The sequence below is a fragment of the Lepisma saccharinum genome, chromosome 3 (assembly GCF_977018435.1).
Source record: "Lepisma saccharinum chromosome 3, izLepSacc3.1, whole genome shotgun sequence".
NCBI classification, from domain to species: Eukaryota; Metazoa; Arthropoda; class Insecta; order Zygentoma; family Lepismatidae; genus Lepisma; species Lepisma saccharinum.
The window spans coordinates 88634680-88659949 of record NC_139231.1 but is presented as its reverse complement, the minus strand read 5'-3'; the positions used below and the strand labels follow the sequence as shown (position 1 = coordinate 88659949).

The 25270-nt window shown below is 37.3% G+C and overlaps 1 protein-coding gene across 3 annotated transcripts in view; it reads left to right on the top strand.

Annotated features, from left to right (window-relative positions):
• Positions 1–3461: 3461 nt before the first annotated feature.
• The window catches only part of LOC145985234 (acylphosphatase-1-like), a 42855-nt gene continuing 21046 nt past the window's right edge, over positions 3462–25270 (top strand). For all 3 annotated transcript variants that reach the window (XM_083118997.1, XM_083118996.1, XM_083118998.1), the window contains exons 1-2: positions 3462–3735; positions 21256–21272. In XM_083118997.1, the coding sequence (XP_082975123.1) occupies positions 3543–3735; positions 21256–21272 (210 nt within the window). In that variant the 5' untranslated portion in view covers positions 3462–3542. The remainder of the gene's footprint in view (positions 3736–21255; positions 21273–25270) is intronic.

Genomic DNA, 25270 nt, shown 5'->3' with positions numbered 1-25270 from the left:
ATGCGTAGCAAAGTATTTTAGGAACAACACTTGAAAAAAATTCTTGTAGGACTAACGAAAAATTTCTTTGTAATCGAAGATCATAATACCTTTTAAGTTGTGGTAATATTATAATGGGATTGAGATACGAAACTCTCGGATCCGGATCCAGATCCGAATCTTTCGGATCCGGATCCGCGGATCCGGAACTCTCGGATCCGGAACTTTCGGATCCGGATCCAGATCCGTAACTTTTGGATCCGGATCCGGATTCGAACGGATCCGGATTTTTCGGATCCGGATCCGTTTGGCCATCCCTAGAGTGGACCCGTTGAACACCCCCTTAAATACGCCCTTGGTTATACACATTATTTCCTTGTAATAATTATACATAAACTAAGTATTCATATGGATATTGGTAAATTTCACTGTGCAACTGATGTAATCTTCTCAATTTTTTTTCTTCTTAATTGCCCGAAAATATTTGATCATAACTTGTGCAACAAAAATGAAACACAAACTGAAATTGTTTTATGGAAAATAAAGTAAAATAGGCTTTATAAATAAAGTGAAGAATGTGAAAATTCTTATTTTGCACTACATAGGTTAATGTAAATTTCGATAAATATAAGTTTAAAATATACTTTTGAAAGTTTGGTCAGCAACCAATTTTACAAGCAATATTTTTCGCATGACCTGAGAACACGCACGCAGCAGAACCCTTTCATTTATTTTGCACTAATAGAAGAATGATCATTATAAAGCATACCTTTCCTTTCCACTATCGCTCTTTCTCCCATTATTGAAATCTGTACAGATTTGTAAGACTGCTGCACATATTCGCTCACCGTGGGCTACCCGCAGTAAACTGGACGCTCGAAGCAGACGACAAACGAGCTCTCTCTAAGTCGTGACGTATTAACATGGCGGGGCGTGTTTTCAGCGCAACGTTAGCCTCGCAACTTTGGAAGTCTCGTTTCTGCCTTTAACTGAACGCAGAGAAACGCGAGAACTTGCAGGGGTCATTTTTCCAGGGTGTAGTTTTTAAAATTGTTGTAAGAAAATTGAGTGGAAATGTCCATTACAGAGGGCAGGTAGAACAGTCAGGTTACAATGGATACCAGGCCATCACCCATGGTTTCCAGGAAACGAATATGCAGATAAATTAGCCAAAGCTACCAATGGCAAAAATTGTAAAACACTACCTCTACCATATACGGCACTCTTACCAAGATCTAAACAAAAAATTAAGGAAGAATGGCAAAACCAATACGACTTTTTATCCCAAACAACAGTTAAAAAACACCACCAATTTTATCCAAACATAAAGGTACAGTGGCGAAGTGTGACATTTTTACGTGGTCATCGCAAGACTTGCCAAACGTCAGAGTCAATCTTTCAACCCGGGAAGAGGAAGGGATAGGGGGCATTCCTACATTGATAATGATGATAACAGTGTTCGTACATGACGTGTGAAGTAGAGATTGCTAAAAAGAAAAAAAAATGGAAAAATTGTTAAACTTCTCTCTCCGAAATTCGGATTGCTTCCGAAATCCGGGTAGTAGAATTATTGAATCGAGATTTTTAGATTTTCCGGAATTCTGATATTTTTGGCCATCCCTGGTGTGAAAGTAAGATATGTTAGGGAAATGGTTCTGTTTGAGTAAGTATGTCTATCACTTCGAGAACAAAAATCTTGATCAATCTTGTCATTTGTAAGCATAGTAAACACAAAACAGGAGGAAGTACTTCGTGTTTTGTAAACCAAGAACATTTTTTCCCCAAAAAATCGATATTTGAACCGCAGGATCCAAAAAACGTAAAATAAGAAATACTATAAAGAAAATACTGTAGAATGGATCCAGAACTGCTCTTTTTTCCAGTTCTTTGTAGCACTAACCGTGGGGAAATTTATGCTTTTGCTTACTTATATTTTTTTCTATGCACCATTACTTGCATCGTGTATTCTGTGTAAGTTGCGTTGCCATGCTCTTCAATATATTTTTTTTCTCTTAAAAAACAAGAGCGTTGCATGCTTTACAGTGCTGGACATTCTGAGAAGTTTCATCTTGATGTCACAGAAACCCTGCCGTGTTTGTAAACAAGGAGGCTAGAAAAAAAGGTATCTCATGACCTGACCTTCAAAAGCGGGGGAAAAGCGGTCGAAGGACCTTGGATTCGCAGACCTGCTGCAATGAGCTGGCCCGCCTGACACCATTGCACTCAACTGAAACGCAGCGGAACGGATGGGCACGAGGGAGGGGGTGTAGAACTGGGCTCTCCTTTCGATGCGCTAAACTTAGCGAATATCTTGCGTATTTCTAGCTGTTTAATGGTGTTACTTGACTAATTTCGCTCAAATATGCGAATATTCTGATTTATTTTTTCTTCTTCCCTAAAATATTTGAAAACAATATTTTCATTATTTTGCTTTATTTTGCTTTGTCATCGCCGCATCTCCCGATGACCGATAAAGGACCAACCTTGGTGGAATGAACTAAACCTACCCCGAACTACAAAAATTCTCATTACCAGATTTCGGACTCAACATATTCGAACACCCGAATTCTTACATCGAATAGGACAATGGCCCACAAATTTATGTCAGTGTGGAGAGGCGATTGTATCCATAGAACACACGATGTTTGGATGCATCTTTCATCAACACGAAAGAGACATACTCATTGAAAGATTAATTTCCAACACCCACTGAACTAAATACACCCATTTTTACACAAAACCCACACATCCTGAACAGTATTAGCACAGAGAAGATTATCTTCTCTGTGGTATTAGTAAGTTCATAAAGAAATCCCAAATCACCATATAATAATAATAATAAAAAATAAAAATAATACAACAACACCGACATTTATGTAATAAAATGTAACCCTGTGTATATAATTTTCTACATGTTTTTGTTTTTCATCGTCACCATGCTCAAGGTTCCGGGTTCGATCCCCGGCCGGTTCAAATCCGGGAACTTTTCTAACGTTGGAAGCGGCCCCGGCGCCCACACAGCGTCGAATAACATGGGTACCTGGGGGAAACCCTGGGGAGTAAAGGCGGTCAGGGGCGTGATGCTGATCACATCACCCCCACTCACGACCGGATCAAGAAAGTGTGGGGCGTTACCCCCACACCCCCTATACGCCTTCATGGCGTGGTGCTAAGCACAGGGGAGCACTTTACTTTTTTACCAGGGTAGACTCCTCGGTGTGCCTCGAAGGAGTGAAGAATTGTAAATGTTTAACTGTGTACTAACATTCCCAAACTGTGTGATCGTCTAGAATCAACTAACAGAACTACCCAACACACAATTTAGATCGAAAAAAAAAAACGTAAGAAGAAAAGTGAGAGTCCCAACTTGGCCAAAAGTCACCAAAGCAGGTGAAAGCCATTAATGAAACGACAAGAAACCAAGCAAGCAAGCAAGATTCGGGAGAAAAGAAAGAAAACAGAAAGCGTGTCTGTGTATAACATGTTCCTTGTTCTGTACCATCTGTGATCCAAAATTAAATTGAACTCTGTTCCGTTGTTGAAAAATCAATATTGTTGTTTATATGGGCACTTTGATATCGGCAAGTTGGAAGGGTGGCCTAACGGCGATAGTAGCATTTTTTATTATAGAAGCAGCAGTACTTTTTATTGATTTTGAAAGAAACATTGAATCAGTTTCCGCAGTAGATAACCAGAAAAGAAGTATGACGAGCAAACTAGTTGCTGTGGATTTTGAAGTTTATGGAGAAGTACAAGGTATGATTGTTAAAAGGTTGATTGGTTGATTTATTAGCATGCGTTCAACTTTTAAAATAGTTTTGAATTGTAACATTGTACATGTACAATTAGAATACATCTATAAAACTACAGGCATAATATAATGTAAGATACAAGAGATAGTATGAGATACAAGATATGATATAAAATAAAGGTAACAGTTCGTTATATCGGAGAGACATTTCTTCATTTTTACACAAGAGACTACTTACGGAAATGAGTTTCTCCAAGCTTTCCAACGTTCGTCGAGGTATTTTCTTTCGGTAAGACTGCAGAATATGGGCTGCTTAGAAGGAATGTGGTTCCTAATTTTTTGGTAAGGTATTGAAGTAAGTAATCGAATAAAGTAAGTTTTAAAGTGCGGAAATTTTTTTTATTTAAAAAAAAATGAAAAATACATGTCCATGCTAGACGGTTTGCATAGCGGAGAAACAATCGAAAAAGCGACATTGTTTATCACGTTCCTGCATGAAAATAAAGAAAAGGGTAAGGAAATCCAAATCAATAATGTATTATAACAAAACATAACCGAAATTTTAATGAAGGGAAGGCTACCTGTGCAGTCCCAAACCATTTTTACGGAATCATCTCGAATGCTGCGAAATGACAGACGATAGTATGTCTATGCGAGAGGTCTAGCTTATCGCACAACACTTGAGCACACGTGAAAAAGCTTGTTAATTTAATGCCGGGTGCCTCCGTTGTCACATAAGACTATGTTGGTTTTGTATTTATGCTAATGAAACCTAACCTAACAGACCTAACCTAACCTTGTAGGCATTCCTCGTCAGTAGGCATTCCTCGTCAAAAGAAATGAAACTGTCTGTAAAGAATATGACTTCGGAACACAAAGTGGTCAAACTGTTGTGCGGATAGGAAGACCCCGAAACCGCACAACACTTGAGCACACGTGAAAAAGCTTGTTAATTTAATGCCGGATGCCTCCGTTGTCACATAAGACTATGTTGGTTTTGTATTTATGCTAATGAAACCTAACCTAACAGACCTAACCTAACCTTGTAGGCATTCCTCGTCAGTAGGCATTCCTCGTCAAAAGAAATGAAACTGTCTGTAAAGAATATGACTTCGGAACACAAAGTGGTCAAACTGTTGTGCGGATAGGAAGACCCCGAAACCGCACAACACTTGAGCACACGTGAAAAAGCTTGTTAATTTAATGCCGGGTGCCTCCGTTGTCACATAAGACTATGTTGGTTTTGTATTTATGCTAATGAAACCTAACCTAATAGACCTAACCTAACCTTGTAGGCATTCCTCGTCAGTAGGCATTCCTCGTCAAAAGACATGAAAATGTATGTAAAGAATATGACGTCGGAACACAAGGTGGCCAAACTGTTGTGCGGATAGGAAGACTCCGAAACAAATGAGGGCAACAGTTGTTTAAGAATATGGACGCGAACGAATTGACAAATGCATTGCTTTTAGTACCAGGAAAAACATTTTTTTACGCTGAATAATATAATAGTAATCCGAAAAGGAACACCGGAAAATCGAAGCAGAAGGTACGTACTTTGTGTAAATATAAATTTTGTTCGTGTATTCAGAGGAAAACAGCAGCCCATGTTCTGCAGTGAGACCTTTCTTTCATCGTGGAATATATTTGACCAGGAAATCATGTGTTTTTCAAGAGAAATATCTCACCGACGAACAATTGCCATTGCTTTCGCTACGTGAACTGCATGCTGCGTACGTTTGATGACGTATCCCCTGTCCGTGTTTCCAACCCCTTTATTTCACTATGCTTGCCTAACCTAACCAAACCGGTAACAGATATAGTGAAAACACATTTCTTCAAATTTACAGGAGAAAAGACAGGAAAGTACTTACGGAATTGAGTTCCTGTGGACTTTTGGAAGCTGGGAATAGTTGTTTTTTTTTTTTGTTTTTTTTTTTCGATTCATGCAACTTATTTGGCTGGTAAATAATGTAATTTTCGACATTCATGTATCTCCATTGCATGATAGCTCATGCGACCATTACCGTCGACTACGTGAATCAAATGTTCCGTGCGTTCGATTATGTAACCCCCCTGTCAGTGTAGCAACCACGCCGTAGTGGTAACAGTTTACTATCTTTCAGACACCTATAACTTCTTAGTTTCGTCAATTTTTGACATTCGTACTTACCTATCTGCTTCACGGAACATTCCGCGAATGGTTTTTGGGGCTATCCATCCTGGAATCGGTGGGAAGGGTAATTTACCTTCCGCCCCCAACCACTAACGTGGCCCCGCCTCCTCTCCGCTCCGGCTCCCCGGCTTCCTCTATAGACTCCCTGTTAAAGGCATGTTAGAAATTGGCCAGAGTCACCTACCCCCAAATGAGCCCCAAACTTTTAAATTTGAAGAAATCCGTTTCCAGGATACGGAAAACTTACTTGAATTTCACGCAAAACACCTTCCCGATGTTAGACAATACTACAGGAACTTATTACGGTAAGTAGTTTCTTCTGTAGAAATGAAGAAATCTGTCCAAACAATAGTAAACTAGTACCGCGGTGATTTTACAAGATGACGTGTGAGCAGGTTTTTTTTTTTCAATTAAATTTTCTGTTTGCCTAACCTAACCTTCCGTGAATGGTTAGTGGATCAATTTTAGCCTAAAAGCCATCATTTTTCGGTTAATAAGTGTTAATGTAGCAGCCACGTAGTAGTTTTAGAAGATGACAGGTGAGCATTTATTTTTCCGATTTAATTTTCTATATTTGCCTAACCTTCCATGAATGGTTTGTGGATCAATTTTCGCTTAAAAACCTTTTGTGAATAGTTTGTGTGGCATTTTTCAGTTCATAAGTTTGGAAACACTGCATATCAGCTGACGATAGACAATGCGAGACAAGATTTGCCCGCCATATTGTGTGTAACGAAAGGGAATTAGCAACGACCAATAAATACTTGTAATGTGAAAAATTACGCTTTTTTCAGTGAGAAAAACATACTCCCAAGTTGAAGAATGTTCCGCTATGCATATAAGGTAAGTACAAATGTAAATAATTCGGAAATAAACGAGTTAAATGTGTTTTCACTATATCTGGTACTACTTTACTATAGGTGAGACACCTATAAATCATTTCTTTCGCACTTTTTTACATTGCTAACGTACTATTCTGCATTGCGGAAGATTTCTTTACGTGAAATAATGAATTTCTAACAAAAGTAATGTCTGTTTCTTACATTAAAGAGTTCTTACTGTTCTTCCTTATTTTCACACACAATATGGCAATAGCTTACCCGTTCATCTCGCGTTGTGCCAGTGTTTTGTCGATTTGGAGTGTGCATGCAGTGTTGCAACCTTGTTCACCGAAAAATACCTAAATTTAAAAAAAAATAAAAACACCACAAAATTTTTTTAACGCAAAAAAGTTTCAATTTTTGACATACAGAGTAATTATAACACCATTAAGCCTTGTTTCCATGATTATGAAAAACTAAATATGCTGACCAAGGCAGTAATTTATTTTATTAAAAACATAAACTAAACGTAACGTTTCAACCTTCTAGCAAGGTCTGCTTCAGACACTCTATCAAGTACAAATGTAACAAGATACAAAAACAGGGCATTATATATACACAAACATTACTCCCTCCAGACTATTAGAAAGTTGTTCTGGAACTTTTAGCAGGTGGCTTTTCCTTGTCAACTGTACATTCACCTAAAAGGCTAAACATAATTACTTCCATATAGAATGTGGTTGGACTTTTTATCTCACGCTCTTTTTCCTTCATATTTTCTTCCTTCTCCATTCCTCTTTCTCTCTTGTCCTTTCCACTCTTTCTAACACCTTCTTCCATTCTTTGTTTAACTTCAGTCCCCCATTCCAGTTCATTGTGTTTTCTGCAAACAAGAAAAAGGAGAACAGAGAAGAGGAAGAGGATGGGATTATCTACAAAGTGAAATGTAAAGAATGTCAGAGTGTGTACATAGGAGAAATGAAAAAGAGGCTGAAAGACAGGTTGAAACAACATAGGGATGATGTACGACTTAAGAGAGAGAGAGAAATTCGATATTTAAACACACGAGAGAAACAGGACATGACATAGAGTGGGATGAGGCTAAGCAGTTAGGAAGGAAGAAGAGAATGCTAGTGAGAAAATTGAAGGAAGCCTAGGAAATAGAGAAGAAAGGTGAAGAAGACACAATGAACTGGAATGGGGAACTGATGTTAAACAAAGAATGGAAGAAGGTGTTAGAAAGAGTGGAAAGGACAAGAGAGAAAGAGGAGAGGAGAAGGAAGAAAATATGAAGAAAAAAGAGCGTGAGATAAAAAGTCCAACCACATTCTATATGGAAGTAATTATGTTTAGCCTTTTAGGTGAAAGTACAGTTGACAAGGAAAAGCCACCTGCTAGAAAGTTCCAGAACAACTTTCTAATAGTCTGGAGGAAGTAATGTTTGTGTATATATAATGCCCTGTTTTTGTATCTTGTTTCATTTGTACTTGATACAGAGTCTGAAGAAGACCTTGCTAGAAGGTTGAAACATTACGTTTAGTTTATGTTTTTAATAAAATAAATTACTGCCTTGGTCAGCATATTTAGTTTTTCATAATCATGTAAACTAGGCTTAATGGTGTTATAATTGGACATTTTCTGAGGCTGATGAGGAAAATTAACAACTGGAAGGACTTGAAGAGGAAAGACATACACAAAGTGAACAACAGAAGTTTCTGAGAAAATGTTTGGAGAGAGGCACAGAGCCTAAAGGATTAAAAATAAGTAAGAAGGGAGTGGTTTGCAACACCAGGAGATGGAAGATATTGGTTCAGAAAATGGAAAAAGAACTGATATGGAATGAAATAAGGGCAAGAAGAATGTAGATAGAAATAATAAAGGAGAACCTGACAAGAAATGAAAAAGCTATTGAAGATGGTCTCACCATTTTTACGAGAGAATATACATTTTACGAAATGAAAAGCTGGCAGGAGAAATTTAGAGAGAAAATAAAAATAAAGTTTGAAGAAGTAAGGAGAGGGACTAGGATGGAAAGAAGAAAGAGGAGTAGAGGAAGAAGAAGAGTTGTGGTAATAGGGAATGTAGACCTAACAAAAGAAGAGGAAGCTTTTTTAAAACTAGGAAGATGTTTCAAAGTTAAAGAAAGAAATGTAGATTATGAGGAAGTTATATATGACATTGAAGAAGCAGTGCTCCATATAAAAGAAGAACCAGAAAGAGACAAGATTAGAAGAAGAACAGCAGCCATACTGAAGAAAGAAATGGGAAAACAAGGAAAAGTAGATAATTTGAGTCAAAAAGAAAGGGAAGGGATGAAGAAAATCAAGACAAGAAATGATGTGGTGATAGAGCAGGCAGATAAAGGAGGAGCAATTGTGGTAATGGAAAGAGAATGGTACGAGAGGAAGTTTGAAGACCTAAAAGAAAACGGATATGAGGAGATTTGTGGAACAGAAGAAGATCAAACTATAAAAGGAAGGGTAATACAAGAATGTAGGAGGAGAGGATTCAAGAAATGCATAAAGGAGACAGGAAGACTACCAAGTTTGAAAGGCTTTCCAAAGATACACAAGAGGAGATAAAGTTAAGACCAGTAATGAACTGCAGAAACAATATTTTGGAACCCTTGGAAAAGAAATTAAAGAAAGTTATTGAAGTGTTAGTAACACAGCAAGAAAGCAGAACAGTGAACAAGTAGTAGACCTCATAAAAGGACTTAAGTTAAATGAGATGAAGACGACAATGTTTAGCTTAGATGTGAAAAGTATGTTCCCAATCATCAAGAGGGGACACGTTTTGGACATTATTGAAAAAAGAATGGGACAAAAAATTATAGGAGAATGGGATAGTAAAAGGGTATTGAAGGTGCTGGAAACCATTTGGAATAACGGTTACAGTATAATGGGAGATAAAATAATGTTAATTAGTGAAGGACTGAATATAGGTTGTAGCGTAAGCCCAGCATTGGCTGAATTGGTTATGAATGATTGGGAAATGAAAGTGATAGAAAAAGGAGGTGACAAAATAATTCTGTTTTGCAGATATGTGAACGATTGTTTTGCCATATGGAAGGGAACGAAGAGGCAGCTCGACATTTTTGCCAAATAAATACAAGATGAAGAAAGAGGGATATTATTGGAACTTGAAATAGAAGAAGAATACAATTTAAGCTACCTAGATATATTGATGAAAAGGAAGAGAGGACAAGAAATTGAAACCGCTTGGCATCAGAAGAAGTGTGCAGCAGGGGTATTCTGCCACAAAAGAAGTCATGTAAGTGAGGTGACAAAAATAAATTTTATAAAGAATATGGAGGACAGAATCAAGAAAATATGCACGAAAGAATGTGAAAAAAAGGCAAATAAATAGCCTATGGAAACAGCTGGAAAAGAATGGCTATGAGAAGCAGGATAGACTGGACATAAACAGAAGAAGGAAGAAAAGGGGCAGAGGAGAATTGGAAGAGAAAGAAAGAGAGAGAAGGTTTGGAATAAGGAGTATGGGGAAGCCCACAGAAAAGATATGCAAAGTACTTAGGAAAGCGGACATTAAAACTTACAGGGAGGGAGAAGCGTCTTAGGAATAGCAAAGAATGCAAACAAGAAAAAGGAAAACAGAGAAGAGGAAGAGGAAGGGATTATCTACGAAGTGAAATGTAAAGAATGTCAGAGTGTGTACATAGGAGAAATGAAAAAGAGGCTGAAAGACAGGTTGAAACAACATAGGGATGATGTACGACTTAAGAGAGAGAGAAATGTGATATTTAAACACACGAGAGAAACAGGACATGACATAGAGTGGGATGAGGCTAAGCAGATAGGAAGGGAGAAGAGAATGCTAGTGAGAAAATGGAAGGAAGCCAAGGAAATAGAGAAGAAAGAACAATGAACTGGAATGGGGGTTTGAAGTTAAACAAAGAATGGAAGAAGACGTTAGAAAGAGTGGAAAGGGCAAGAGAGAAAGAGGAGAGGAGAAGGAAGAAAAATGAAGGGAAAAGAGCGTGAGATTAAAAGTCCAACCACATTCTATATGGAAGTAATTATGTTTAGCCTTTTAGGTGAAAGTACAGTTGACAGGGAAAAGCCACCTGCTAGAAAGTTCCAGAACAACTTTCTAATAGTCTGGAGGGAGTAATGTTTGTGTATATATAATGCCCTGTTTTTGTATCTTGTTACATTTGTACATGATACAGAGTCTGAAGAAGACCTTGCTAGAAGGTTAAAACGTTTAATAAAATAAATTACTGCCTTGGTCAGCATATTTAGTTTTTCAAAGAGTAATTATTAAACCATTGACGTTAGCCCCAAAAACCATCCACGGGTAGCCCCAAAAACCATTGAGGTTAGCCCAAAAATTCACGATAGCCCCACGAACCATCACGGGAACGAGGTATGCCTACTAGGTTAGGTTAGGTCTGTTAGGTTAGGTTCCATTAGCACTCCTTTCATTCAATTTAGCATTTACAGACAACATCGGTTTTTCTCGATGAAAGAAAATACACGGAATTGTTTTAATTTTAACTTTCCACGTCCTGCATTCCAGTTCTTTCTTCAAGATTGCATGTTGAATTACAAATTCCACGGCATCTTCGACACCCGGCAACAACTTCACGACGCATCCTCCACACGTCATCTTATAGCAAAAACACGGCATGGGTTGCAACACTGACTATGGGGTTTACGTCATCTAACACACGGAACATTGTGCTCTCGTGCAGAAAGCAAATGGCAGCAGCAGCAATAGGGCGTCGGAAAGAGATTTTCGTAGAAAACCACATGCATTTGCATTAAATTGGATCAAAACTACATTCCCGAACTTACACAACGCTACAGAAAATGATTTGCATAAGTACTTTCTCCTGTAAATTTCAAGAAATCCGTCTCACCTATAGTAAAGTGTTACCCTATATCTAACTGTTACCAAGTATAAGGAAAACACATTTCACTCGTTCAGTTCGTCATTTTTTACATTCGTACTTACCTATTATGCATTGCGAAACCTTATTTAAGGTGGGATTTCGCTTTTTTCATGAAAATAGCTTCAATTTTCCACATATCGAGTAATTATTGTTCGTTCCTCTCACACACAAAATATGGCGGAGAAATCTTGACTAGCGTTGTCGATGATCAGTGGGTTTGCAGTGTTGCAACTGTTACAAACAGTATTTGTTTTTTTTTGTGTTTGTGTATGATTCTGTATGCTTGGGTTTCTCCCATGGTTCAGTGTAGTTTAAAAGAGCCAATAAGATTTGAGCTTTCAGCCCTCCCGCATGCGACGCGGGAGGAAGTATAAATATGTCCTCTGACAGAGGACAGGACAGAGAGTGTTTATGAACCGGATAGCAGAAGGGAGAGTGATCTTCGGTCTCCAGTGCCTTCCATGAGAAAGAGCATCCCGAGGCAGTTCCGCCGATGCTAGCTTCCACTTGGCAGTTCTGCCGTGGGGCTCAAGTTAGAGAAATGTAAATTGTAAATTAGAGAATTATTGGAAGAATCCGAGCCTTGTTTTGTTGAATTGTAAATAAATGTATAAAGCCCATTTCTGCGAGTTTTCAGCAATCACCCTGCAACATTAATTCACTAAGTTCTTGCCTGTGATTGATTTTTTGGTTCCGAGCACTCTGGTGAGGAACGGGATGGGAACCCAGGACTAACGAGCCTATTTAGTTGTGTTTTTCCTGCCAGAAGCAGCCCGGTAAGGGTGGAGTGTTGCGGAACACAACCTTCTTCACCGAAAAATACTTACTTTCGTGTTACTCATTTTGTATTTTTTCCTGGTTTGAAAACCCCATGAACCATGCACAGATAGCCCCACGAACTGTGCACGTGTAGCCCCACACACCATTAACGGATAGCCCCACAAACCAATCATAAATACACAAACCATTCATAAATGGCCCCATGAACCAAGCACGCAAGGTTAGGTTAGGTTCTGTGAGGTTGGGCAAACATAGTTAAAATTGTCGTGTTCTGGCAAAACAATGGTGAGTTTGGAAACACTGACCATGAACATTTGGTTCACGTAGTAGAACGTAATGGAGGCAAGAGCTTTTGTGCATTGGAGAGACATTAATGTCGAAAAATACATGTTTTACCGACCAAATAAGTTGAACGAAGGGAGAAAACACTTCCACGAGCTTTCAAAAGTCTACAGAAACTCAGTTCCGTAAGTAGTTTCTCCTGTACATTTGAAGAAATGTGTTTTCCCTATACCATACTGTAAGTAAGTACAAACCATGCGAAACACAAAATATCCGATTTTAATGTGTCTCCGATATAACAAACTGTTACCAAAATAAAATAAATGCATGCTCAATGTTATTTTCTTGAGACAAATTGGATATTTTGTGTTTCGCATGGTTCGTACTTACCAATTGTGTATTGCGGATCATAGTTCAAGGTGCTATTATGCTTTTTACACGAAAACAAAGACAATTTTTCACATTCAGAGTGATTTATTTTTATTCTTTTTTTCGCTTCCGTAACACACGTTATGGCGGGCACATTTTAACTCACTTTGTGGATATGCAGTGTGTCCAACCTTCTTCACCGAAAAATACCTACTATCGTGTTCGTCACGTGTGAAGATTTTACATTATGCACAGGTAGCTAACAGATACCCCCACAAACCATTATGCACGGTAGCTGATGGATAGCCCCACGAACCATTTCCGATAAGGTTAGGTTTGGTTCGGTTAGGCAAGCATAGTGGAAAAAAAAGGCGGGTTGGAAACACTGGCAGGGGCTTACGTCATCAAACGTACGCAGCATGCAGTTCACGTGGCGAAAGCAATGGCAATTGTGCGTCGGTGAGTTATTTCTCTTGAGAAATACGTGATTTCCCGGTCAAATATATTCCACGATGAAAGAAAATACCTCGATGAACGTTCAAAAGCTTGGAGAAACTCATTTCCGTAAGTAGTTTCTTGTGTAAAAATGAAGAAATGTGTCTCCGATATACCGAACTTTTACCCATCTAGATAAATGGAATCAAACAGAAAACAATTACAAAGGAAAAATGAAAAATGAATACCTAATGATAGGGCAGTTTTACGGTAGTCGGCCAATGGTTTCCCCGTTTGCATAGTGGTAACATTGCCTTGTATTCCAGGGGGTCAGGTTTGTTGCTATCCGACAGAGGCGCATAGTGGTTTGGATCGGATTACACTTTAAATTGTATGTCCAGTTCCGTTGAGCATATAAGCACATAAAGTGGGCTTAAAACAAAAACTCAAGTACTCAAGGGTACCGGTACTAGTACCATTGTATGGAAAGGTGAATAGTGAGTAGGTACAGTATGGTATGGTCCACCTACGAATTATGAATTTGTAGAATGGGTATGTATGTAAGAGAGGAATTGTTTTCAATAATCCGTATTTTTGACAATGTTGACAAAGTCCTTACGGGCCGAATCCATCTCCAGACAGGCAGTGAAAATGAAATTGGGGAAATAATCGTCTCTGATTTTCCTGAAATGTTAATATGTGAAACTGTGAGAGAATGTGAGAAATACGTATTTTTTATTTTAATTTTCACTCAGAGATATAGTTGTTCAAAGTTGACTGTGTGGCAGCTGTTTGGGATCTGTCAACTTTTTTAAAAAATTGCAATATCTTATCAATGGATGAATATTCTTTTGTTTTGAAGTATTTGTGTTTCTACATATTATAAATAAATAATATCTCCAAAACAAACATTGGAACAGCAATTAAAAACAAACAAATGTTTTTTGAAAAATTCTTTATCTCAAAAACACCAATCTCAAAAATTCTAAAACTATTACAGGAGTTGTATATCTACGGGTACTACATATCCTGAAAAGGGAAGCACGCCATTTTGCTTCTCAAATTTTTAATGGATTTTTTTAAAAAAAAATCCATTTGTGGACATATTTGGAACCATGGTAATGTTTTGGAACAAACTGGAACCTTCCAGATAATTCCAGAATGTAACAAAACCTTCTAGAACTTTCTGAATCTTCCAGATAATTCCCGAATGTAACGGAACTTTCTGGAACATTCCAGAATGCAACAGAACATTCTGCAACCTTCCAGATAATTCCAGAATGTAACAGAATCTTCTAGAACATTCTGCAACCTTACAGATAATTCCAGATTGTAACCGAACCTTCTTGAATTTTTCAGATAATTCTGGATGTTTGGCCTAGCATATAAAAGGGAGGACACATGGAATTCACAGTTCAGTTGTCAACAGGCAAACAGAGAGAGAGAGAGAGAGAGCAGTTCACCAAATTTGAGGTCTAGCAGTACTTGAAAGCTTTTGAGCAAGGATTACTCATTGTAGATGATTACATAGGATCCCAATTCATAAGTCTTTGTAATCGGTCTGCTGAGAGGAAACAATGTGGACAGAACAGAATTAAATGTGCAGTTTATGGTCATGTGCACAAGAAAGTGTGTTGTAAAAGAAGCAAAATACCAGACTTTATTGTGGTTGGCAATCTAAGTGATGTGTTTTCTGAGAGGTTTCCTAATGACGGAGTGAATCCAAACCATCAGTTGTGCTCCAAATGCTACAATAGATTACGTAATGAAGAATACGAGCAGCCACCAACTACTGTTGCAACTGAAGATGGCAGTGACACACCCTTTGTCTCTGAAAAGAGTTGCAGCAGCTAAATACAACAGCATCAGCAGTTGGAGTGTCACCTGCTGGAAAGACTGGTTACCTGAAAGGCAATCCACATATGCACGAAGAAAATGAAAAGAGCTTGTAACAGCAGTAGATGTGTCAACTGGAAGGAGTCTATCCATAATTTTTCAAGCTGAATTAACCTCCCCTTTGGCAGAACATAATGTTATTCCACAATGTGAGTGTTGTGAATTATGGTTAAAAAATATAAATACATCTGTTGAGTCATGCACAACTTACCACCAAAAGGTTCAAGTTATGTCTATTGTTCCCAGATCTGTTACTAAACAGCAGATATTAGAACACATCACAAATTCTACCAAACACATGATTGACAAATCATAAGGATGGTGGAGAAAGGAATTTTTGGCATACCAGATCCCTACTGTGGACATCCAAGATTTTCGAGCTAGAAAACTGGAAGATTGGAAAACAATTTCACCAGTGAAAGGAATTCAAAAATCTCATGTGTGGGCTTATGATGGAAACAAGCTCTCCATTTCAAGAACAGCGGGAAGCATTCATTTGGCAACAGTGAGGATATAACAGCTGTTAAACTGCATGATCTCCAAAGTTTAAAGACTGGAATGGTTGTGGCCTGTGTGTATGAAGGTGAATGGTGGGTGGCAGAAGTTACACAGGTCAGCAATGAGTTACAGGAAGTTAGTTTTAACTTCATGCTGCCTCATGGCCCAAGTGGGTACTGCTTTCCTAACAAGAAACAGCAAGCTTATCACACATGTTCTATCCAGTTGAATGATATTCTATAGCCAATTGATCCTCCTGTCCCTGTTGGTGCATCAGCAAGAGTTCATTCCATACTAGATGCACTGTCTTTGTTATATTAGAACTGTTTTTTTTTTAATTGCTTCAGCAAACAGTGTCTTATAGCATGGATGCATAATGTATATTGCATAAAACAATTTATAAGTGTATTAATGTAACATTTCCACGGTTCCAAATTTGTCCGAAAATATTTTTTTAAAAAAAATTCATTAAAAATCCGAGAAGCAAAATGGCATGCTCCCCTTTTCAGGATATGTAGTACCCTTAGATATACAACTCCTGTGATATTTTTAGAATTTTTGAGAAAAACATTTTTTTAAAAAAAATGTTTATTTTTGAATTGCTGTTCCAATGTTGGTTTTGGATATATTATTTATTTATAATATGTAGAAACACAAATACTTCAAAACAAAAAAGATTCATCCATTTATCTCTATTTGTTGAGAAGATATTGCAATTTTAAAAATTTGACAGATTTAAAACGACTGTTGCTGCGCAGTCAACTTTGAACAGCTATATCTCGAGTGAATATTAAAATTAATAAGAACATATTTCTCAGCTTGTTTCAGAGTTTCACATATTAAAATTTCAGGAAAATCAGAGACGATGATTCCCACCCCTCTGCCTGTCTGGAGATGGATTCAGCCTACGGCAACAATAAAGCATGTTCGGTAAAACTTGTTGCTCTATCATTCGAATTTTGGGTTAGTGTAAGGGTGGTTGCTTGAATACACAACATTAAGAAATAACACATGACAGTCTTTCGAAAAGGATGGACAAGGTGAAGAGCAAGATGAAAACTTGGAAATACCTCTTTGTGACAGGCAAAACTGACCGGCACATTATATTATCAGATGTGAAAATATGAAATCTGCACGTAATTGATTTTAGTAAATTCAGTTTTCTGCACAGTAACGGTTCCAAACGTTCATAGATTTTTGCAAGTTTAATAAGACTTAGAAAGTGCTTTAGAATACTGTAAACAATTATGGAAGTAAGTTTGAAGCTTGGACAAAGTAATTAGCACACTTACAAGCTTCATTTATTATTATTACAGGAGAAATTATGATTTCAAAAGTAAGTTACACGAGCATCTACACTTTGCAATCCTCTCAGACATGGATTTTTAGCACATTTTTATACAAGACCCAAAGGGGATTTGGGCTTCTGACCACTTCTCACTTGATCAGGTGTTGGAAGGATTTTGGGACATTATTTTAATGCTAAGAGCCGTAAACCTGACCTGCCTAACCCAACAATGAAAGCATTTAGCAACACTTTGCACTCCACACACATAAAGTAGATGGTGACAGCAGTCCATATCCAAGACGATAATAAACTAATGACGGCTTGCAAATCATATACGACAGTGTGGAGGGTAAAAATAATTTTCCAAACAAAATACAATAAGTAATCACTAACACACTAAAGTATGTGTTAACAGACACAAATAGAATTCAAACCATGTAAAAAATCCTTCTTTGCTATTATTAATTTGGAATTAAACAATTGGGCCTTGGGCCTTCTACAGTATATTAAGTAATTTCAAAGAGTGTTGAAGCATAACTTCATCTTACTGAGTAGCCCATGGATTTTCCTATCTCAACCTAACTGTTAATTGTATTGGTATAGAAAGGTTTTGTTAATGGTTCCAATTGTTTTATGATTTATTTCAAATTCTCCTAGCAGGAAGGCTAATTATCGTAGAATTTTGGCAATCATTGACTCACAAAATTTTATCCTTCCTTCAAGTAATGAGCACTGTTTCGATTTCGAAAAAAGTTATTTATGTTGAAAAAAAACAACTTAAAAATTATCTATTTTCCGTTGACAAGCGACTGTAAGTAGCATAGACTAGTGGGAAAATGTAGAAGTAAATCGGTACCTTAGTAGAATGCACTTAGGGATTTTATTGTAATGCTAAGTGAACCAAACCTGACCTGCCTAACCTAACCACGAAAGCATATATTGAACAAAATCTTAAGTAATCGCTAAAACTCCGCATTATGTGTTAACAGAAGTAAATCGAAATCGACCCATGTTAAAATTGCATTCGTAGCATGATGAAATCACAATAAAACAAAAGGAACTTGGGCCAAGGTTTCAGTGATACTAATTTTATTTTTGACACAAGAGAATGCAAATAAGTTTTTTATAAAATACCTATAGTTGGCTTTTGTGGTGGCAGGTCAGTGACTTAGTGTAATGTGTTACGAATCCTAAGCTCACATGTTCTGCTCAGACATGGATATGTCATTGTGTGTGTCCTGTCATCATTGTGTCAGTTCTACACCACTAATCATAGTGACTAATTCAAGAGGTAGAAAATTGACATAAAATAAAATATACGTGTGTAATTATGTAGATTTACATAAAAAGTACAAAGTATATAATATACTCAAAATACTACTGGTAGATAGTTTTGCCTGCTTCCCAGAAGATGAATGAATTATAGTAAGAAGCACATATTGGAATGGTGCAAAATTGCTAAATACACACAAGCTGTAAACAGATTAATTATGTGGCCTCCCTGATGGCGCAGTGGTAGCATCTTCGCCTTGTAATCAAGGGGTCACGGGTTTCATACCCGGTGGCCAGTGGAGGCACAAGTGGTTCGGATCCCACTTTAAACTGTAGGTCCAGTCCCGATTAGCCTTATTGTGCATAAAGTGGACTTAAAACAACAAATCAAATCAGATTAATTATGTATCTGTGTCTGTTAGTGGCAATCAGTGCTTTAAAACTTGATGCATTCAGACAGCAAGTCAGTAATTTGTTTATATAAATTTACGCTTTAACCTTTGAATGACAAGGTATCTCTGTGGGACAAATTTGACAAGTCTGTGTCATATATGACACCTACTGCTATTCTTTGTTTTTTGAGTGCATAACCCTTTCCTATTCTTTAGATTCATGTTTAATTACATTCAGAAGAATATATCATGCCAATAAATCAAAGAAAACAGAAAATGTTTGCAACAAACAAGAACAACAAACTGAAAAAAAATGTAGGTGCCTACAAAACATCTTCTTTCTTTCTTTGGATTGCAATCCAAGTACTTACTTCAAAACAACAAATATAAAAGGAAAAAGTATAAAAGTGTTTCTTTTTATTTACAATGTAAGTATTTGAGGCAAAATAATAAACATAAAATGAATATGTAGGTATGAAACTTTTTCTTTCTTGAGTCATATTTTTGGCTCTCCCTTTTGGCCCAGGAAGATGGGTGACTAGGTTCTGTCTTGGAGTTATAGAATATTGACTACACAATGGAGTATCCATCCAAATTGTCTCCTGATCTTTACCTAAAATGAAATTTATATCATCACTGTCAAAATCCATACTACCTTCTTCAACACCGCCATTTTCAGGAAAACCTGCGTCGTCCCCTTCATAGCCATTATCTGGTAAATACCATCTTCAATTTCACTGCCTGAGTCACTGATACCATTATCAACTTCTTCCCACTCTTCTGGCTGCCTTACAAGTTCATTCTGTATTTCTTCTTCAGTTATATAACTCAAATTCACTCACTCACACTCACTCACTCACAAAATTTTATCACTACTGATAACAGAGTGCACGGAGAGCGACACGATCGATACCACATCCAATTGAATACTGGCTAGGAGGCGGGGCGTGTACAACCAGAAATGGCATACATGCACGGAAAAAGTGGTGGTAGGTGTTGTGTATGCCACGCCCTTGTCATTCAAAGGTTAACTATTCTAAATATTGTAAAACCTCATATTAAATTGACTTCATGATATCCTGGACTAACTACAATGACATTCAATTGATTATGCGACAAAATTTCACACTTTTTTTTTTACAAAAACGAAGGATATATCATGTTTATCAGCATCCAGGTAAAGTTGCTACGGCAGCCACATTCAGTGTCCCTTACAAAAGTGAATATGCTCTCGTTACACTGTTACTTCAATTTTTCCAAGTCCAGAAGTGTAATAGTACATTAGGGCAAGAAAAGTGAGCATTGAAATTTGTACCTTTAATTCTACAAATTTATTACCTCACTAGACATTTTCCATCTGCCATAACTTGGTAAAATATCTATTTCCACCCTAAAAAATATTTGTGTTTTCTATTCTTCAATAAAATATCAAAAAAGACTAAAGTACAGACATGTATGATAAAGAAACTGATAAATGTGAAAAAGAAATCACTTTGTCATGTTTGTCATATTATGTCATAAGATTTATTCAAAAGTTACTCATTTACATTGATTACTTACAAAATGCAAACTAGTGAGTGAAATATATATGACTTTAACTCAGCCATTTTAAAGTAAGAAATAATAACCATTCTGTGTGTAGCTTTTTAACGTTTTCATTATCATGGGAATGATGTTATTACCTTACAATTGATAGGCTTTTCAAATCTTATTTTGAAGGGAGGAAGTTTGGCTTGTATTTTCTAATTAGCTAACCAATTACAAACCAAGAATTGAGATGAAAATTAACAGGAAAAAAAATTGTTTCATTATTTGGTGATGATAACCTAAAAGCATACAGGGAGATTCAAAAGTCTCTGACATTTTCATCAAAGAGAATTTTATTGACAAAATTGATATTACTGCTGAAAAGTACTCTAGAATAGAAGATAAACTCAGTATACATTTCAATGTGGTGGCCCTTTAATTCTAGGTATAGCACCCACCTCTTTTGTGTAGACCGGAACACATGCTCAAACATAGCTGGCATGATCTCCCCTGTTACTGCAGCTATTCGCTGTGCGAGTTGCTCTATGGTGTTGATCTTTACTTGGTACATCCTAGACTTAATGAAATCCCAGACAAAAATATCTAGGGGAGTCAGCCTAGGGAGCAACCTGCCCAAGAACTTGGTGAACCACGGCCGATCCTCCTATTGGCGAAGGTGTCAGCAAGGTAGTCCCGAAAGATTCTGGTGAAATGGGGTGGTGCACAATCTTGCTGGAACAGTGTCTTTTGTCACATCCTGAAAACCATTCATTAGCGATATATGGAAAATGTCAAGAGACTTTTGAATCACCCTATATGCATACATAATTTAATACAGTTCTAATAATCTGAATATTTTTTTTTCTTTCAGGAGTTTTCTTCAGGAAGGTTAGTACATGAATATACAGATTAAATATGCATGGAAATAAAATAATTAAAGAGCCCATTATGCATTTCAGATAGGCGTATAAAATATGGTGGAACATAGATAAATTAGACTCAATAAGAAGGAATGAAGGTATTTTGAGTAAGTTTGAATTTACTCGTAATGGTATAGAAGTAAAGCAATACCTATGGCGTTACTAATTGTACAAGGTTTGTATGTTTGCACAATTGTGATAGCTAGTAAGAATAACATTAGAAGTGAACAAACTTAATTTGCTTTCATCTGATCATCAGTGGCATGTGCTGGTTTTAATGAATGGATAATGTTCAACCCACAATTCACCTACACATAAATAATACATAGAGACACATGCTAGTAAAAAAAATACGTTTGGAATGTAACTTACCCCCAGTTGCTTGTTCTGTAGCTAGTTTCTGGAGTTTTATTTTGTTTTCTTTTCCTTAAATCTTGGCTTCATGTATGATTGTATTTGTACTCTACAATTTGATATTTCTCCTGACGTGATCTCACCCCAAATGGCTTCAACTTCAACTTCTGTTGTATATCCATTTTATTTTTTACTTTCTTAAAAAGCACTAACACTGCATCATCCAAATATTCTAAAACCATTACACCAAAACAAATAAAGAAACAGCATGCCACAGACCACATGTATTCTATTCCTTAAGCTAGTTTTCTGGGGTGTTCCTGGATCAAAATGAAATTCTGTGTGGATGCCAAAATTTCCATTTCTCACCTTAAACTTCCCTGCATTGTGGCCTCCATGGTGGAATAGTAAGGTTATCACACAACCAAGTCATTTTGTTTATTCCTTGCCCATTCATCAATTCATTGTTCATCCTTCATCAAAATTAACATATAGGCAGAAAATATAAATATTCCTGGTGTGTTTGGCTTTTGAAAATTAATCCATTCTCCGAAAGAAGTACACCTACTGCTTCTGAAGTTTACAGGGAACTAAGTAAGTGCCAGTGGCGTATGCTGGGTTCAAAACTTGGGCTTTCTCTTCATATCATAATATTGGAATTAACACAAATTTGCTGGGTGGTGGGAGCCTCCCTCCCCTCTCTGGTCAACCAGTCTCTCCCAGCTCATAACTTCATCACCATTGTAAAGCAGGTTACCTCGTCACCATTGTAAAGCAGGTTGGTTCTAGGGGTCAGCAGCCTCTCGCTTTTGCATGTGTTCAATGAGACAGTGTTGTTTTTGGTCCAGAGAACAATTTCCCTGTCACATGCAACCCTTTTCCCATTCCTGTAATTGTAGTTTCATTTTAAACTTTCCCTGAAAAAATCCCATGCTGGTTAGTGAGTTTTGTAATATAATTGGCATTGCTGTGAGATTTTATCTCCAGGGTGAACTAAAGACTTCTCTGTCCAGCACTTGGGCTTGAAGCCACCACAAATACATCATGCATTGGTATGCTGGTTGAGAAAATAATCTTCAGCAAGAAGTCTGGAGATAGTTTAAAGTAAAGATGGCCATTCACTAACTTGCTTTTTCCGCATGGTGGTTATGTGAGAGTGAAGCGTCAGTCACATTTGCAAGTCGATTATACCTGCATTTTAATTTGGGCTTTGGAGATAGCCTAGGTAGCCTACAATATGCATGCCCTGTCTAAAAAGTATCAGACTTTATACCGGGAAAAGAAAGTCACTTGCCTGGTATGGTTCACATTCTAATCAACTTCAAAGTAGCCCCCTTGGAATTTCACACGCTTAGCCCAACGAGCCGATCATTGCTGGAAGCACTCATGGAAGGCCTCTTATGGAATGTGTGTCTACTCCGCCGTCGTGTTGCGCATAATGTCCTCTCGGCTGTCAAAACGGGAGTCTTTCAGTGGAGATTTTAGCTTCAGGAACAACCAGAAGTCACATGGAGCCATGTCCATCATCATCATCATCTCCAGTTATCATGGTATTCAGAAACTCAGCATCCCTTTCTACCTTCTCCAACATGTCTTGTGCGACGTCATTCCTTAGTTCTCGCTGTTCCTGCGAACAGCTTGGGCACAAGTTTTGCTTGTGCATGCCTAAATCCTCCCGTAAAATTGAATGCAGAGAATCTTTACTAATGCCAATGTCATCAGCAATTACCCTGACTCTCAAATGATGATCTTCCATTATCATGGACCTCGCTTTCTCAACGTTTTCTGCATTTCGGCTTGTTGATGGCCTCCCAGGATGCTGATCACTCTCCTCCGATGTGTGGCCATTTTTGAAGCGGTTGTATCAGTCCTTTATTTGTGTAACTTCCATGGCATCATCGCCAAACGCTTGTTGAATCTTGCGAATTATTTCGTCTCCACAATGTTCTGGCAAAACTTGATGCAGTATCTCTGCTCCACCCGTTCCGTTATCGTAGCAAACAAGGAAATGCAACATTTCACAGAAACACTACCTCACTTGCCAGCTACCTCTCATCGACTGACAGGTCCGACACACTCAGCAACATGCGTGCACGCGCATGAAGGTTCCCTTCACCTCTGTGCAGAGTGTAGCTGACCTACGATAGATATTTTGCGCAGGAAAAGAAAAGGTAGGATACTTTTAGACAGGCCACATTTGTGACTGGTAAATGCATATATTTTTTTTAAATACAGGAAATGAAAAAAAATAGCAAGTAATTGGTAATTCAATTAAGCAAATTTGCTTTACCTTCAATATTTAAGCTTTTAACTTAAAAGAATTTACACTTTTTACACATTTGTATTCATATAATGGAAATTGGTTGCCTGCGAGTGCACTAGAAATAGACATTTGTGAGCATTATTAAAGAATGTTATTCAGATTTCCCTGTTTTTCACACACTTCTCAATGTGTTTTCCTATTCCCTTCTCAGTTATTTGTGAATCCAGAGAAATATTCCTTCTGGAAACACCACACCTTCTGTTTAACACAGGCACAAAGAACATCAGGGGAATGGAAGAGAGGTAAGAGGTCAATGATGGCCAACGAAATTAATGGCAAAGGATATGGAGTTGAGACAGGAATTAAAGGGGACAGGGTCATGTGGATTCACAGGCGAATGGTTAATGCTATTCACATAATGGAAGTAATGAAATGCAGGAATGAAGATTGGTTTGAAAGAGTATCATGAAGGTAAAACAAATAAAACTTCTTGAAGTTCATAGCCAGTAATCTCATGGTCTCCTGCCAATTAATTTCCTTTTGTAATATTTGTAAATTCTGTTTTATACTGAGTAGAGTATAAGCTTGCCACCAATACTGTTTATGTCAGTGGTGGCCAACCTTTTTTGGTTTGAGGGCCAATTTACATTTCAAGAATCACTGGTGGTCTACTTATCTTATTAGAGCCTAAGAAAGGAAGCAAAGGGCCAATACCATAAAATTGACACTGATTATTTTATTTTATGTATTTATTTATTTACTTATTTATTTATTAAATAAGTTTTGTCTTCAGTACTGTGGGCCTAGCACCTGTTTTAGGCTGTATCCTCAGTTCATCATTAGCATCCTTTCATCCTTTTAATGAGAAGGTAATTTTTTTTTTTACGTAAACATAATTACTACAATTTTATTATTTCATAAACACTCATTTTAACAAAAGTATTTCACTTGTTGCTGGGCATCAGTAAAAAAAATTACACAATTATTTTGTACTTTTCAGCAGTTAGTTCACTTGTTTCCAGACACTTGACACTGCATCCGCCAATGAGTTTTATCATGTTGCAAGTCATATGACGTTACTGCTACTCTCAAGCAGGAAATCAAGTGATCTACAGTTAATCGATTCCTCTCCTTTGATTTTATTGCATTCATTGTAGAGAACACTTACTCATAGATATATAGATCCGCAAAATTTAGTCAAATAAAACTCCATTTTTAATGGTTAATTATTATGTGATTCAGCAAAGAAAGAAATTAACTGTTACAACAAAGTTCTTTTCCTGATACAACAGTTAAAAACACAGAGAGGTAAGTCATAAAATGTTTTGTGACTATGCATAATAAAATCC